The sequence below is a fragment of the Bufo bufo genome, chromosome 9 (genome assembly GCF_905171765.1).
Source record: "Bufo bufo chromosome 9, aBufBuf1.1, whole genome shotgun sequence".
In the NCBI taxonomy this organism is placed as follows: domain Eukaryota; kingdom Metazoa; phylum Chordata; class Amphibia; order Anura; family Bufonidae; genus Bufo; species Bufo bufo.
The window spans coordinates 118,486,622-118,504,034 of NC_053397.1; the positions used below are offsets into that span (position 1 = coordinate 118,486,622).

The 17,413-nt window shown below is 45.0% G+C and overlaps 1 protein-coding gene across 2 annotated transcripts in view; it reads right to left on the minus strand.

Annotated features, from left to right (window-relative positions):
• UCHL5 (ubiquitin C-terminal hydrolase L5) overlaps positions 1–17,413 on the minus strand; it is a 180,500-nt gene that overhangs the window by 103,343 nt on the left and 59,744 nt on the right. For both annotated transcript variants that reach the window (XM_040407688.1, XM_040407687.1), the window contains exon 5: positions 5,870–5,931. In XM_040407688.1, coding sequence (XP_040263622.1) covers positions 5,870–5,931 — 62 coding nt within the window. The remainder of the gene's footprint in view (positions 1–5,869; positions 5,932–17,413) is intronic.

Below are 17,413 nucleotides of genomic sequence, written 5' to 3' on the forward strand. Positions count from 1 at the left end.
GCTCGTGACTGGATAAGTCTATCTCTGCTGTTGATTGTTTGTTTGTTGCTGTCTTCCCCTGTTGTTCTCCTAGACATGAGTGATGGTGACTAGTGCTCCCATCGGCCTTTCCCCAGTCTAGTCTTGTTAGGGTGACTGAGGGTTTAGGCATCCTGCTCGCCGCACGGGTTCACACCCCGTCTAGGTTATCAGGGCAGACAGGTGCCAGCTTAGGGTTAGTCAAGGGTGGCTATTCTATTTCCCATCCGTAGATAAGGGTCCCCCTTCCCCTCCGTCTGGTGCGACACGACTGCTGCTGGGATAGCGGCCGTGACATCAGAATTCTGTGTCTGAGCTGGAAGAATCAATGGAATCATCACTATCAGTCTGAATCCTGATCTGAGTTTGAGGAAACAGATTCGTAATTTTTACCCCGCGACTTAGTTTTATGTACTGTCGGGTTAGGGTTAGATGTGGACTGTTCCGCAAACACTGACCGCATCTCCTCTCTAATCACATCTCTTAAATCCTAGTCAGCATACATGAGAGAGAGAGAGACAATAAGGGAGGAAGACATTAATAAGGTAAAAAAATGCCATAGTCTTCCCTCCCCTTGGATGAGACTTACTGCGGCTGCACCCCCAGAAGTGTCCATCTGTCCTGTCGCTATGTCCGACATTTTGCTGCTCTGCATCCCTCTTTTTAATCTCTCCTTACCTTCAGACCTCAGATCAGTGGACGACCTCAGTCTTGATCTGTGGCGCTGAATTAAGCTCCGCCCCCTACGGCCGTCACGCAAAACCGGAAGTTCCCCGTGGAACGCATCGGCACTTCCGGTGACGTCATCACTAGGCGCTAGGGCTGCACGATATATCGAAAAAATAATCGAATCGCGATAATCGGCAAATGCGGTTTGGCGATTCGGCCGAGCCGAAAATGCCGTGATTATTATATATGAAGGGGCCCCTATTGATAAAAAAGTCCTCTGTCCTATTGATAACAGGTCCAGCCTCTGTACTTACTTTCACAATAAATGCACTGCAGCGACGAGCGGGAGCGAGCGAGGCAGCCGGCTGGCGCGTGACTGACGTCAGTCACGCGCCGGCCGGCTCGCTCTCTGCAGTGTGAGTGCATTCATAGTGAAAGTACAGAGGCTGGCCATTTTATGAATAGGAGAGAGTTATGTGCACAGTTTAGGACACATGAAGGGACACATGGGGCCATGAGGGGGACCAGCATAAGATGCTATATGTGTCCTTTCCTGGCCCCTTCCCCACCACTGAGGAAGGGGCCAGGAAAGGACCCCGAAACGCGTTTGGTTTCTGTACACTTTGGACATCAGCTGATGAACATTTATGAGACCCCAACATCCCGACAATTGGATCCTAACTTTGCCGGAACAGTGACACCGCGCAAATACGAACAAAGTAAGACGCCTTGATAATTACCAACTAGGTCCAGGCTTGCAAGATCGGTGAAAAGCTACCAAGAGATCTCTCATGCTGAGAGCTACATGACCACCTTGAGCAAGCGACTAGACCCAGGTATTGCCTAATCTGATTCAGTGAGCCTCGTGGGACGCCACGGTTATACTCACAACAGACGGCATATAACAGGTGCATTCCTATTACTAGACTGTACGTTGATTTGTTCCTATACAAGCGAATCTATCTCTTTAAATACAGGGACATTTATCCGCTTTTATCATCGGACATTATACCTGGCATATTTCTTCACTGGACTGTGTAGTGGTTCATCGAATATATACTGAATACATATCGAATATATAAACCACTTCTACATTTTATATTGTCTTTTATATCATTTATATTACCATATTTGCCCTTTTTTATCTCTTTTTAGCATTGTCTATGTTATATTATTGTATTTATGCAGGTGTTATTATTACATTCTAATTCGCTATTTGGGTACTACATCATTTTATATTAGCATTGTATTTTATATTTTATTGCTAGAAGTTCAGGGCTATTTATTAATTTTCCACTAATAAATTATTCTTACATTACATATATTTGTTCTTGGTCTTCACTTGGTCCAGCTGGCGAGTGCTCAGTCTTTCTACTTACATATACCTTAAATCCCCTTTATGACTGGGTGAGTCATAGCAGACTTAGCAGCACCCACTTCCACAGCTGTGTACAGAGTGAGCCACCATACCTTAATTGAAGTTGAAAAAATATATACTATTCCCACCAAGGCTTATTGGATTTAGTGTTTACAAAAATGACATGACAGCCTTAGGCTACTTTCACACTTGCGTTTAGGTGCGGATCCGTCTGGTATCTTCACAGACGGATCTGCACCTATAATGCAAACACTTGTATCCGTTCAGAACGGATCCGTTTGCATTACCATGAACAAAAATGCAAACGGATCAGTTTTGACTTACATTGAAAGTCATGGGGAGGCGGATCAGTTTTCAATTGCACCATATTGTGTCAGTAAAAATGGATCCATCCCCATTGACTTAATGTAAAACGGATCCGTTCAGAATGCATCAGTTTGCCTCCGTTCAGCCTCCATTCCGCTCTAGAGGCGGTCACCAAAACGCTGCTTGCAGCGTTTTGATGTCCGTCTGACGAAACTGAGCCAAACGGATCCGTCCTGACACACAATGTGTGTGTCAGGACAGATCCGTTTGGCTCAGTTTCGTCAGACGGACATCAATACCGCCTCTAGAGCGGAATGGAGGCTGAACGGAGGCAAACTGATGCATTCTGAACGGATCCGTTTTGGGCCGCTTGTGAGAGCCTTGAAACGGATCTCACAGGCGGACCCAGAAACGGCAGTGTGAAAGTAGCCTTATGTTGTAGGTCAGTAGGTCATTTTTTATTTGTAACATTTTGGGGTACATAACATTTTGATCACTTCCTATTCAATTTTTTAGGGGGGCCCAAACATGATAAAAAAAAAAAAACAGCTATTTTTTTTCCATGACTGCATGAAACCGAGCATGATAAATATTTTTATATATGTTAATAGTTTAGACATGGCAACACCAATGATATTTATCCTTTTTATTATTTATTTACTTTTCTGTGTAAAACTGGGTAAGGGGGTGATTAAAATTTTCACAAGACCCCAGGCTGTCATAGCAACCAATTGTAGCCCAGCGATTTTGCCACAGGGGTTCTGATCAGAGGGAGCTTCCTCCTACTATGTAACCCCAGAGATGCCACGATTGCTAATGAAAGTGGCATCTGAGGGGTTAAATGACTAGTATTTGAGTCATATGTCCCTGTTCACTGCCTGCAGGAGTCAGCTTTTGTGGCGGTCTCTTTGCAGGTTTCTGGATTTTAAGTTCTAGACTTCTCCATGGCATTAAATCACCCAATGGACAGGTGGAACTTGTCAATCAGACTTTGTAGAACCACAAAGTCTCAATTTTTCATCATTTATGGTCACCTACGGATTATTATTACCACTTCCGTTTCTTCTGAAGTACTGTCTGTTTCCACCCTTAAGGGTTTCCTCCATATCTGGCAGAAGACCAAATCTTCCATGGACTAGTATGAAAAAATCTGACATGAAGACTAGGTGGCCTGCAAAATAGCTCAAATTTGTCCTCAAATCATTATGCCCTTTTATAGAGCCCCTGTATAGTCTTGTCTAATCTTCAGTGATAGGTCTTAATGGCCAGAATATTCACTCACCTAAAGAATTATTAGGAACACCTGTTCTATTTCTCATTAATGCAATTATCTAGTCAACCAATCACATGGCAGTTGCTTCAATGCATTTAGGGGTGTGGTCCTGGTCAAGACAATCTCCTGAACTCCAAACTGAATGTCAGAATGGGAAAGAAAGGTGATTTAAGCAATTTTGAGCGTGGCATGGTTGTTGGTGCCAGACGGGCCGGTCTGAGTATTTCACAATCTGCTCAGTTACTGGGATTTTCACGCACAACCATTTCTAGGGTTTACAAAGAATGGTGTGAAAAGGGAAAAACATCCAGTATGCGGCAGTCCTGAGGGCAAAAATGCCTTGTGGATGCTAGAGGTCAGAGGAGAATGGGCCGACTGATTCAAGCTGATAGAAGAGCAACGTTGACTGAAATAACCACTCGTTACAACCGAGGTATGCAGCAAAGCATTTGTGAAGCCACAACACGCACAACCTTGAGGCGGATGGGCTACAACAGCAGAAGACCCCACCCGGTACCACTCATCTCCACTACAAATAGGAAAAAGAGGCTACAATTTGCACGAGCTGACCAAAATTGGACTGTTGAAGACTGGAAAAATGTTGCCTGGTCTGATGAGTCTCGATTTCTGTTGAGACATTCAAATGGTAGAGTCCGCATTTGGCGTAAACAGAATGAGAACATGTATCCATCCTCTGATGGCTACTTCCAGCAGGATAATGCACCATGTCACAAAGCTCGAATCACTTCAAATTGGTTTATTGAACATGACAATGAGTTCACTGTACTAAAATGGCCCCCACAGTCACCAGATCTCAACCCAATAGAGCATCTTTGGGATGTGGTGGAACGGGAGCTTCGTGCCCTGGATGTGCATCCCTCAAATCTCCATCAACTGCAAGATGCTATCCTATCAATATGGGCCAACATTTCTAAAGAATGCTATCAGCACCTTGTTGAATCAATGCCACGTAGAATTAAGGCAGTTCTGAAGGCAAAAGGGGGTCCAACACCGTATTAGTATGGTGTTCCTAATAATTCTTTAGGTGAGTGTATAATAGAGGGGAAGGGGGCAACTCTGGTAGTGCCTCTACCTGATAAAAGATGAAAATCAATGGTGGTATCTATCCCTCCAAAGTACAAAGCAATATATGATATTCATGCCAAAATGGTGTTACTAAAAATCCAACTCCTACATCAAAAATAATGGTAAATGAAAAAAAAAAAAAAAAAAAAAAGCCATGTCTCCTGGCATGCAATGGTAGAACAAAATGCTTGTTACTTAGGCCCCATCAGGCATGGCCATTTAGGGTTTGAAAATATCCATAAAATCCAGTTACGGACTCTCAGTAATTGTGTTGATTGAGAGGAGGAATACTAGTTTCTGTCACAAACCTTCGGAGTAATGAAGGCAAACTCCTTGAACTTATCCAAGGCCACTAAAGAATTGCAGAGAATCATTTTTGCGTGGCCCTTCTGCTATTGTACCCAGAATATTAAATCAAAAAGAAAATTCTAGGCTCTATCTTAAGACTAAATGCACACGATCAGGATTTTGTGCAGAAAATCCGCAACGTAGGTCATGTATATTGTATTCTATAAGAATTCGAAATTCTCATGCAAAAAACTGGACAACCCCCTTAGGCTACTTTCACACTAGCGTTCAGAGCGGGTCTGTCTGATGTTTCATCAGACGGATCCGCTCCTATAATGCAGACATTTGCATCCGTTCAGAACGGATCCGTCTGCATTATAACTTAGAAAATTTTCTAAGTGTGAAAGTAGCCTGAGCGGATCCGTTCAGACTTTACATTGAAAGTCAATGGGGAACGGATCCGCTTGAAGATTGAGCCATATGGTGTCATCTTCAAGCGGATCCGTCCCCATTGACTTCCATTATAAGTCTGGACGGATCCGCTCGCCTCCGCACGGCCAGGCGGACACCCGAACGCTGCAAGCAGCGTTCAGGTGTCCGCTCACTGAGCGGAGCGGCGTTCAGGTGTCCGCTCACTGAGCGGAGCGGAGGCTGAGCGCTGGCAGGCGGATGCATTCTCAGTGGATCCGCCTCCACTGAGAATGCATTGGGGCCGGACGGCTGCGTTCAGGACCGCTCGTGAGCCCCTTCAAACGGAGCTCACGAGCGGACACCTGAACGCAGGTGTGAAAGTAGCCTTAAACGTATCTTAATCACTGGCTTGAAAAAAACAAACAAAAAAAAACACATACCTTGCAAAGCTGTTGTGTACTTGGCGAATTACTTCAGAGTTGCTTAATGCCAAGCCCTTCATCTAAAAAACAGAAATGGCTACATGAACAAAATATGTCACCGATGTGTCCACAAGAGATTAACAAACGTCTAACCAAATACACATTAAAGGGGTTGTCTCAACACAGACAATGGGGGCATATCGGTAGGGAATGCCCCATTGTCTTATAGCTGCGGGTCCCACCGCTGGGACCCACACCCATATCAGGAACGGAGCACCGCAAGGTGGTGGCTGGAGGTCTCTGGTCTGGCCACCACTAAGATGTGAATGGAAGCGCACTGAGCATGACTGGCCACCGCTCCCATTCACTTCTATGGGCCTGATGGAAATAGCCGAGTCAGCACTCGGCTATTTTTGTCGGCCCCATAGAAAATGAATGGAGGGGCTCAGTTCTCGATATAGGTGTAGGTCCCAGCGGTGGAACCCGCACCTATAAGACAATGGGGCATATCCTAGCGATATGCCCCCATTGTCTGTGATGGGAAAACTCCTTTAAACATAATTAAACCCATCATGACAGTTCTCCCATAGTAGCACCATCAACTAACATACTATTATTTGCTGTAAAACAGAAAGCACCATTAACTAATGTACTATTTGTTGCAAAACAGAAGTGAATAAAATATATAGAATTTGAGTTAAAGACTTTGAGGGAATTTTTTTTTATTACTGAACTGTACTAATTTTTAACTAAAAATATTTTTTTCAATTGGTCTTTATTAAAAATTTCGAACCACTGTCTTTGTGCAGCCTTCAGTTTCTCTAGTAACAGGATCTGAATTTTTATTCTAGCTTAGCTTAGCTGACGGGCTTCTTATCTCTGACACTCATTATATCGTTACTGATAAGAATGTGCCCCCAAATTGGGGGCAAAATATCAGTGGACTGGAAGCCTCTGTATGTTACACATAGGCATCTTCAGCAATCAGTAGAACTAAAGGACAAGCTCTCATTAGCAATACTCAGTTAAGAGTGCTGCTAAGACGACTTTTTACGCCATGTTTTCTGTTCCTACACAATATTAAGAAAATATCAGAAAGGCAGTTACACTTCAAATATACAAACTTATTGTCTGATATTTGATAATGAAAAACTGACTTTAAAAATAATTTTATAAATTTGAGAGTTCAAAGCTAGGAACTAAAATGAAGATATTCATATTAACCGATTTAGGCTACTTTCACACTTGCGGCAGTGTGATCCAGCGGGCGGTTCAGTCATCGGAACTGCCCGCCGGATCCGCCGATTTTGATGTGACTGAAAGCATTTGTGAGACTGATCCGGATGCGGATCCGTGTCACAAATGCATTGCAAGAACGAATCAGTCTCTCCGCTTGTCATGCGGACAGACGGATCAGTCTTTTATCTTTTTTCACATTTTTACCGGTCTGCGCATGCCGGACGGACGGATCCGGAATTCCGGTATTTTGAATGCCGGATCCGGCACGAATACATTCTTATGGGGAAAAATACCGGATCCGGCATTCAGGCAAGGTTTTATCTTTTGCCTGATCAGTCAAAAAGACTGAACTGAAGAAATCCTGATGCTTCCTGAACGGATTACCCTCCATTCAGAATGCATGGGGATATGCCTGATCAGTTCTTTTCCGGTATAGAGCCCTTGTGACGGAACTCTATGCCGGAAAAGAAAAACGCTAGTGTGAAAGTAGCCTTATTAACTGCCTCCGGACCGCCGAACGCAGCGACGCGTCCTGGAGGCGTTCGATTCATTCCTCCTGGACGCATATATGCGTCCTCTCGCAAGAGGCGAGATTTCCTGTGAACGCGCGCGCGTTCACAGGATCGGAAGGTAAGCGAGTGGATCTCCAGCCTGTCAGCGGCGATCGTTCGCTGGCAGGCTGGAGATGCGATTTTTTTAACCCCTAACAGGTATATTAGACGCTGTTTTGATAACAGCGTCTAATATACCTGCTACCTGGTCCTCTGGTGGTCCCTTTTGCTTGGATCGACCACCAGAGGACACAGACAGCTCAGTAATAAGTAGCACCAAACACCACTACACTACACCCCCCCCATGTCACTTATTAACCCCTTATTAACCCCTGATCACACCTGATCACCCTATATAGACTCCCTGATCACCCCCCTGTCATTGATCACCCCCCCTGTAAGGCTCCATTCAGACGTCCGTATGTTTTTTACGGATCCACGGATCGGATCCGCAAAACACATACGGACATCTGAATGGAGCCTTACAGGGGGGTGATCAATGACAGGGGGGTGATCACCCCATATAGACTCCCTTATCACCCCCCTGTTATTGATCACCCCCCTGTAAGGCTCCATTCAGATGTCCGTATGTTTTTTACGGATCCACGGATACATGGATCGGATCCGCAAAACACGTACGGACATCTGAATGGAGCCTTACATGGGGGTGATCAATGACAGGGGGGTGATCACCCCATATAGACTCCCTGATCACCCCCCTGTCATTGATCACCCCCCTGTAAGGCTCCATTCAGACGTCCATATGTTTTTTACAGATCCACGGATACATGGATCGGATCCGCAAAACACATACGGACGTCTGAATGGAGCCTTACAGGGGGGTGATCAATGACAGGGGGGTGATAACCCCATATAGACTCCCTGATCACCCCCCTGTCATTGATCACCCCCGTCATTGATCACCCCCCTGTAAGGCTCCATTCAGACATTTTTTTGGCCCAAGTTAGCGGAAATTTTAATTTTAATTTTTTTTCTGACAAAGTCTCATATTCCACTAACTTGTGTCAAAAAATAAAATCTCACATGAACTCACCATACCCCTCACGGAATCCAAATGCGTAAAATTTTTTAGACATTTATAGTCCAGACTTCTTCTCACGCTTTAGGGCCCCTAAAATGTCAGGGCAGTATAAATACCCCACATGTGACCCCATTTCGGAAAGTAGACACCCCAAGGTATTCGCTGAGGGGCATATTGAGTGCATGAAAGATTGAAATTTTTGTCCCAAGTTAGCGGAAAGGGAGACTGTGAGAAAAAAATAATAAATATATCAATTTCCGCTAACTTGTGGCAAAAAAAATAAATTCTATGAACTCGCCATGCCCCTCATTGAATACCTCGGGGTGTCTTCTTTCCAAAATGGGGTCACATGTGGGGTATTTATACTGCCCTGGCATTTTAGGGGCCCTAAAGCGTGAGAAGAAGTCTGGGATCCGAATGTCTAAAAATGCCCTCCTAAAAGGAATGTGGGCCCCTTTGCGCATCTAGGCTGCAAAAAAGTGTCACACATCTGGTATCGCCGTACTCAGGAGAAGTTGGGGAATGTGTTTTGGGGTGTCATTTTACATATACCCATGCTGGGTGAGAGAAATATCTCGGTCAAATGCCAACTTTGTATAAAACAATGGGAAAAGTTGTCTTTTGCCGAGATATTTATCTCACCCAGCATGGGTATATGTAAAATGCCACGCCAAAACACATTGCCCAACTTCTCCTGAGTACGGCAATACCACACGTGTGACACTTTTTTGCAGCCTAGGTGGGCAAAGGGGCCCACATTCCAAAGAGCACCTTTAGGATTTCACAGGTCATTTTTTGCACATTGTGATTTCAAACTACTTACCACACATTTGGGCCCCTAGAATGCCAGGGCAGTATAACTACCCCACAAGTGACCCCATTTTGGAAAGAAGACACCCCAAGGTATTTCGTGATGGGCATAGTGAGTTCATGGAAGTTTTTATTTTTTGTCACAAGTTAGTGGAATATGAGACTTTGTAATAAAAAAATAAAAATAAAAAAAAAAATCATCATTTTCCGCTAACTTGTGACAAAAAATAAAAAGTTCTATGAACTCACTATGCCCATCAGCGAATACCTTAGGGTGTCTACTTTCCGAAATGGGGTCATTTGTACTGTCTGGCCATTGTAGAACCTCAGGAAACATGACAGGTGCTCAGAAAGTCAGAGCTGCTTCAAAAAGCGGAAATTCACATTTTTGTACCATAGTTGGTAAACGCTATAACTTTTACCCAAACATTTTTTTTTTATCAAAGACATGTAGAACAATAAATTTCGAGAAAAATTTATATATGGATGTTGTTTTTTTTGCAAAATTTTACAACTGAAAGTGAAAAATGTCATTTTAAGCAAAAAAAACGTTAAATTTCGATTAATAACAAAAAAAGTTAAAATGTCAGCAGCAATGAAATACCACCAGATGAAAGCTCTATTAGTGAGAAGAAAAGGAGGTAAAATTCATTTGGGTGGTAAGTTGCATGACCGAGCAATAAACGGTGAAAGTAGTGTAGGTCAGAAGTGTAAAAAGTGGCCTGGTCTTTAAAGGGGTTATCCGACTTAAATAAATCTATTCTAATTGCTTTTATTGTAGACCAGTGAAAGTTTATTAAAATCACTTTCATTACCTATCTATCACTGTTTGGCCAGTTCAGTTCAGGGTCATGTTACACCTGACGTCAGTAAGCCTGCTCTGCTGGTGACGTCTCGTTTACAAGCTTTTCCCTGCTTGAGGGAGTGTCCAGGCTGTGTAAACGAGACGTCAGAGCCTCTGGTGCCCTCCCCCCTCCAGCTCTCCTCACACTGCCCGGCTCTGCTCTGCTGATGATGTCTCGTTTACAAGCTTCTCTCTGCTTGAGGGAGTGTCCAGGCTCTGTAAACGAGACGTCAGAGCCTCTGGTGCCCTCCCCCCTCCAGCTCTCCTCACACTGCCCGGCTCTGCTCTGCTGATGATGTTTCGTTTACAGCCGTCTCCCTGCTTGAGGGAGCGGCCAGGCTCTGTAAACGAAACGTCAGAGCCTCTGGTGCCCGCCCCTCTCCAGCTCTCCTCACTGCCTCTGCTCTGCTATGCGATCACTCATGTGCAGTACATACCAGAGCCGAGGTGATCTCTTCTCCAGCAGCACAGGGTATGTTTGTCCCTCCTGCATTCACTGGGGCTAGAGGTGGCAGTTTGTAAACGTTCCCCTCTGCATCTGGGGATCGTTATTACAGCCCTGGTCCCGTCCCCCCCCTCCACACTAGTACACATTGAACACCCCCTGGGAAATATAAATAAATAATTGGCCATCATCATCATCATCATTATTCAGCTATATAAAATCCTTATCTGCCACCAATATATGGATTTATCTAAGCAATATCCATATTGAATATATATTTGAATAATATAGATATTGCTTAGATACAGATAATGCTAATGATATTTTCACACTAGCGGCAGGACGTATCCGACAGGCTGTTCACCCTGTCGGATCTGCCCTGCCGCTATTTGGCCATGCCGCTGGACGGATCCGTTATTGCAATGCATTTCTAGACGGATCCGCACCTGGATCCGTGTACAAATGCTGTCAGTTGTCACACTGATCGGCGGATCCAGCAGGCACGCAGCTCCGACGACGGAGCTGCCTTGCGGATACGGCGTTGCAAAACAACTGAAGGACGAATCCGTCCTTCCGGTCTGCGCATGCACAAACCGGGAATACTGTGAAAAAGACTACCAGAGGGATCCGTCCATCCGCATGACAAGCGGATAGACCGATCCGTTATTGCAATACATTTCTAGACGGATCCGCACCTGGATCCGTCTACAAATGCTGTCAGTTGTCACAGTGATCGGCGGATCCAGCAGGCAGCTCAGACGATGGAACTGCCTGCCGGATCACACTAATGCTGTGTGAAAGTACCCTAAAAAGTCGGAAATCCAGTACTTTTAGTCAAGCGGCAGCTCGCTGTGCACTGCCGTGCTGCGCCATAGCTCCACCACCGTCCCCTTTATAGTCAATGGGGACAGAGCGGCAGTCCAGCGGCACGGCCAAATAGCGACAGGGCTGATCTGATAGGGTGAACAGCCTGTTGGATCAATCCTGCCTCTAGTGTGAAAGTACACTTAGGCTCCATTCACACATCCGCAAATGGGTCCACATTCGATCCGCAATTTTGCGGAACGGGTGCGGACCCATTCATTTTCTATAGTGACGGAATGGATGCGGACAGCACCCCGATCTTCAGGTGCGCAGCTCCGCAAAAGATAGAACATGTCCTTTTCTTGTCCGCAGCTTGCGGACAAGAATAGGCATTTCTATAGGGGTGGCGGGCGGGTGTGTTGCAGATCCGCAATTTGCGGGTCCGCAACACACAACGTACGTGTGAATGGAGCCTTAGTGTGATCCGGCAGGCAGTTCCGTAGTCGGAGCTGCCTGCCGGATCTGCCGATCGGTTTGTCAACTGACAACATTTGTAGACTAATCCGTGTGCGGATCCGTCTAGAAATGCATTGCAAGAACGGATCCGTCTACGAATGCACCAAAAGGATGGATCCGTCGATCCATTTGCCATGTGGATGGACGGATCCCTCTGGCAGTCTTTTTCTCAGTTTTCCCAGTCTGCGCATGCGCAGACCGGAAGGACGAATCCGTCCTTTAGTTATTTTACACTGCCGGTGTTCTGGAAAATTTCTATACCTTGCCAGAGCTCTATACCGCAAGTGATGCGGCCACACAGAAATCAGCTGGATGAGGGTTTGTGCGGCATTTTGCAAGCGCACATCCACTTGATTATCAAAAATTCATGGAAGCGCTGGGGTCATTAGTACATCATGCAGCAGAGCTGTGTGTGTACAGGGTGTGTAGTATAGCATATAGCAGAGCTGTGTGTACAGGGTGTGTAGTATAGCATATAGCAGAGCTGTGTGTGTACAGGGTGTGTAGTATAGCATATAGCAGAGCTGTGTGTGTACAGGGTGTGTAGTATAGCATGTAGCAGAGCTGTGTGTGTACAGGGTGTGTAGTATAGCATGTAGCAGAGCTGTGTGTGTACAGGGTGTGTAGTATAGCATGTAGCAGAGCTGTGTGTGTACAGGGTGTGTAGTATAGCATGTAGCAGAGCTGTGTGCGTACAGGGTGTGTAGTATAGCATGTAGCAGAGCTGTGTGCGTACAGGGTGTGTAGTATAGCATGTAGCAGAGCTGTGTGCGTACAGGGTGTGTAGTATAGCATGTAGCAGAGCTGTGTGCGTACAGGGTGTGTAGTATAGCATGTAGCAGAGCTGTGTGCGTACAGGGTGTGTAGTATAGCATGTAGCAGAGCTGTGTGCGTACAGGGTGTGTAGTATAGCATGTAGCAGAGCTGTGTGCGTACAGGGTGTGTAGTATAGCATGTAGCAGAGCTGTGTGTGTACAGGGTGTGTAGTATAGCATGTAGCAGAGCTGTGTGTGTACAGGGTGTGTAGTATAGCATGTAGCAGAGCTGTGTGTGTACAGGGTGTGTAGTATAGCATGTAGCAGAGCTGTGTGTGTACAGGGTGTGTAGTATAGCATGTAGCAGAGCTGTGTGTGTACAGGGTGTGTAGTATAGCATGTAGCAGAGCTGTGTGTGTACAGGGTGTGTAGTATAGCATGTAGCAGAGCTGTGTGTGTACAGGGTGTGTAGTATAGCATGTAGCAGAGCTGTGTGTGTACAGGGTGTGTAGTATAGCATGTAGCAGAGCTGTGTGTGTACAGGGTGTGTAGTATAGCATGTAGCAGAGCTGTGTGTGTACAGGGTGTGTAGTATAGCATGTAGCAGAGCTGTGTGTGTACAGGGTGTGTAGTATAGCATGTAGCAGAGCTGTGTGTGTACAGGGTGTGTAGTATAGCATGTAGCAGAGCTGTGTGTGTACAGGGTGTGTAGTATAGCATGTAGCAGAGCTGTGTGTGTACAGGGTGTGTAGTATAGCATGTAGCAGAGCTGTGTGTGTACAGGGTGTGTAGTATAGCATGTAGCAGAGCTGTGTGTGTACAGGGTGTGTAGTATAGCATGTAGCAGAGCTGTGTGTGTACAGGGTGTGTAGTATAGCATGTAGCAGAGCTGTGTGTGTACAGGGTGTTTAGTATAGCATGTAGCAGAGCTGTGTGTACAGGGTGTGTAGTATAGCATGTAGCAGAGCTGTGTGTACAGGGTGTGTAGTATAGCATGTAGCAGAGCTGTGTGTACAGGATGTGTAGTATAGCATGTAGCAGAGCTGTGTGTACAGGATGTGTAGTATAGCATGTAGCAGTGCTGTGTGTACAGGGTGTGTAGTATAGCATGTAGCAGAGCTGTGTGTGTACAGGGTGTGTAGTATAGCATGTAGCAGAGCTGTGTGTGTACAGGGTGTGTAGTATAGCATGTAGCAGAGCTGTGTGTGTACAGGGTGTGTAGTATAGCATGTAGCAGAGCTGTGTGTGTACAGGGTGTGTAGTATAGCATGTAGCAGAGCTGTGTGTGTACAGGGTGCATGCAGCAGTGTAGCATAGCAGGAAGTCTGGTAGGGACTCGGTGACACGATTCTTTTGACTAATAAACTCTCAGACAATTCTCTGAGTCCCTGCAATAACTATAGCCACTACATCACAGTCTGCTCCACTGCATTCACTGCAGCAGAGCTGTGTTTGCCAGGAGCAAGTCCCTCCTGACCTTCAGTTCACTTGAGAGCCGACTCAGCAAGTGAACCAAAGATTCGATGAGCTGAGCATGCGCATTGATCTTCAGTTCACTTGCTTAGGCTCAGGAAGTGAACCGAAGATCCGATTCATGAATCGGTTCTTTTGAGTGAACTGATTCAAATGAACCGATTCATGAAAAAGATCCGAACTTCCCATCTCTACTGTACAGCTGCAATGTGACAGGAAGATCTTCTGCCCTGTGTGTGTATTTATTTATTTTTATGCAAAGTGCAGAGCAGGGTGAAGGAAAAGTCAGGTTGTTCACGCCCAGAAATATTCATGAGGCAGAGCTCAGGCTTTGTTGTTATAGGCCCCCTCACCTTGTACTTCAGCATGTAAACAAAGCAATGACAGAACCATGAAAAGATGTAAATATGGGTTTTAACTTGATAAAATCAAGCTTAACCAAATTATATGTATATCCTGATGGATTTTAAGTGTTTTTTTTTATTTTTTTTATTAACTCGGATAACCCCTTTAAGGGTGTTTAAGGTAGGGGAGCTGAGGTGGTTAAGCCATTTCATGTTTTTTTTGTTTTGTTTTTTTACAGGTCTAACATTATGAGGACAACATTTGAGGAGGCATTTTTTCATACATTTTTTATTAAATATTATGTACTTTAACCCCTTTAATGACCACTCACTCTTTTGTTTGTTGTTTTAGGGGAAACAGAGTAAGGGCTCATGCACACGGCCGTATGTATTTTGCGGTCCGCAAAACACAGATTTTCCAAAATTTAAGATTACACTTACCGGTAATCACTTTTCCATAAGCCCATGACAGCACCCTTGAGAGACCGCCTCCATCCAGGACAGGAAACAGGAACTTTCGTGGAGAGCTCATAAGGAGGAGCATGGCCCCAAGACCACCAGTTAATCGCAAGAACTTGTCCTAGACCACACTCTTACACACATTGTTTTTTGTATATATGATTTATTTATTTATTTTTTCCTATATATCTATATATTTTTTTTATTTTTATTTTTATTTTTTTTTAATTAGTATTAATTCTATATAGGGTGGGAATAAACCCGGGTGCTGTCATGGGCTTAAGGAAAAGTGATTACCGGTAAGTGTAATCTTAAATTTCCCTTACGCCCATGACAGCACCCTTGAGAGACGAATAGAATAGAAACCCCTTTATTCTTTAGGGTGGGACTACTGCCTGGAGGACTTTCCTACCGAAGGCTAGTTGTTCTCTAGAGCCTAGGTCTAATCTGTAGTGACGGAAGAAGGTGCCCGGCGACTGCCATGTGGCTGCTCTACAAATCTGTTCTAAGGTAGCGTCGGCCCTTTCTGCCCAAGTGGTGGAAACTGATCTTGTGGAATGAGCACCAAAACCCCCCAGGGGAGCCTTTCCAGTTGAAGAATAGGCCAAATTAATGGCTCTCACGATCCATCTGGAAAGGGTTTTAGTAGAAGCTGGGAGACCCTTATTTTTCCCACTAAATTGAATGAAAAGTTTTGAGGTTTTCCTCCACTGACTAGTAACCTCCAGATAATGGGATAGACATCTTTTTACATCTAAACAATGGAGTTTTTCCTCTTTTTTATTTCTCGGATTTTGACACAGGGAAGGAAGGATAATATCCTGTGTTCTGTGAAACATAGAAACCATTTTCGGTAAGAAGGAAGGGTCTGGTTTAATGAGTACCCTATCATCTAGGATGTTAGTGTAAGGTGGTGAAGTAGAAAAAGCCGAAATCTCACCAACCCTCCTTGCTGAGGTAATTGCCACAAGAAAAGCTGTTTTGAAGGACAGGATTTTTATGGGTAACTCTTTAAGTGGCTCAAAGGGAGGCTCCATGAGGCTAGTGAGGACCAAGTTGAGGTCCCAGGGGGGAACTGAAGGTCCAGATATAGGTCTAAGCCTGCTGATGGCTTTAAAAAATCTTCGGACCCACGGGTGGTTAGCGATGGGAGAGTCAAAGAATGAACTCAAAGCAGATACCTGTACCTTAAGAGTACTTGGCCTCAAATTCTTTTCATGACCTGCTTGCAGAAAATCTAAAACCTTACACATAGGTGGAGGATTTAAAGGATTGACCGGATCTTTGGCAAACTTTTGGAAGGTGTTCCAGATTCTGAGATAAATGGACGATGTGATGTCCTTTCTGCAGGATAGTAAGGTGGAAACTACCTTCTTGGAGAGTCCTCTACTTTCTAGGATTTCCCCCTCAAGAGCCATGCTGTTAAGTGTAACTGCCTCACATTCGGATGGTTGACCGGTCCTTGGGACAGAAGGTCTTGCCTCTCCGGGAGAATCCAGGGGTCTGTCAAGGATAGCTTCCTTAACAAAGTGAACCAGGTTCTTCTGGGCCAGAATGGAGCAATTAAGATCACTGTCGTTCTTTCTTGTCTCAACTTCTGTAGGAATCTTGGAAGAAGTCTTAACGGAGGAAAGGCGTAGAGGAGCTGGTTCGGCCAGTGAAGGGAGAAGGCATCTATCCCTGTTGGTGAATCTCTCGCGCTGAGGGAAAAGAAAAGATGACACTTTCTGTTTTCTCTGGTAGCAAATAAGTCCAGATGAGGGCGACCCCAAAGTTGAATTATTTGATCGAAGACCATTTGATTCAAACACCATTCCCCCTGGTCTAGTGTATTTCTGCTTAGGAAATCTGCCACCTTGTTTTCTGTACCTTTTAGATGTACTGCCATAAGGGACGGGACAGAGGGAACTATAAGGGAAAATATATCCGTTGTTAACTGCATAAGATTTTCTGATCTGGTTCCTCCTTGCTTGTTTAAGTAGGAGACAACTGTGGCGTTGTCCGAAAAAACTTTTATAGCTTTTCCCTGAAGTAGAGGAAGAAATTCTTTTAAGGCGAGAAAAACCGCTCTCAGTTCCCTCATGTTTTGGGAGTCTAGACTCTGCTCTCTTCCCCTAACACCTTGCCTTAAGTACCCTAGGCAACAGGCCCCCCAACCGGAAGGACTTGCGTCGGTGGTAAGGGTAACAAAATTTTGTTGGATCCAAGGGAGTCCCTGGGACAGGTTTACAGGATTCAGCCACCAGCGAAGAGACTGGATCACTTGGGGGGTGAGTGTGA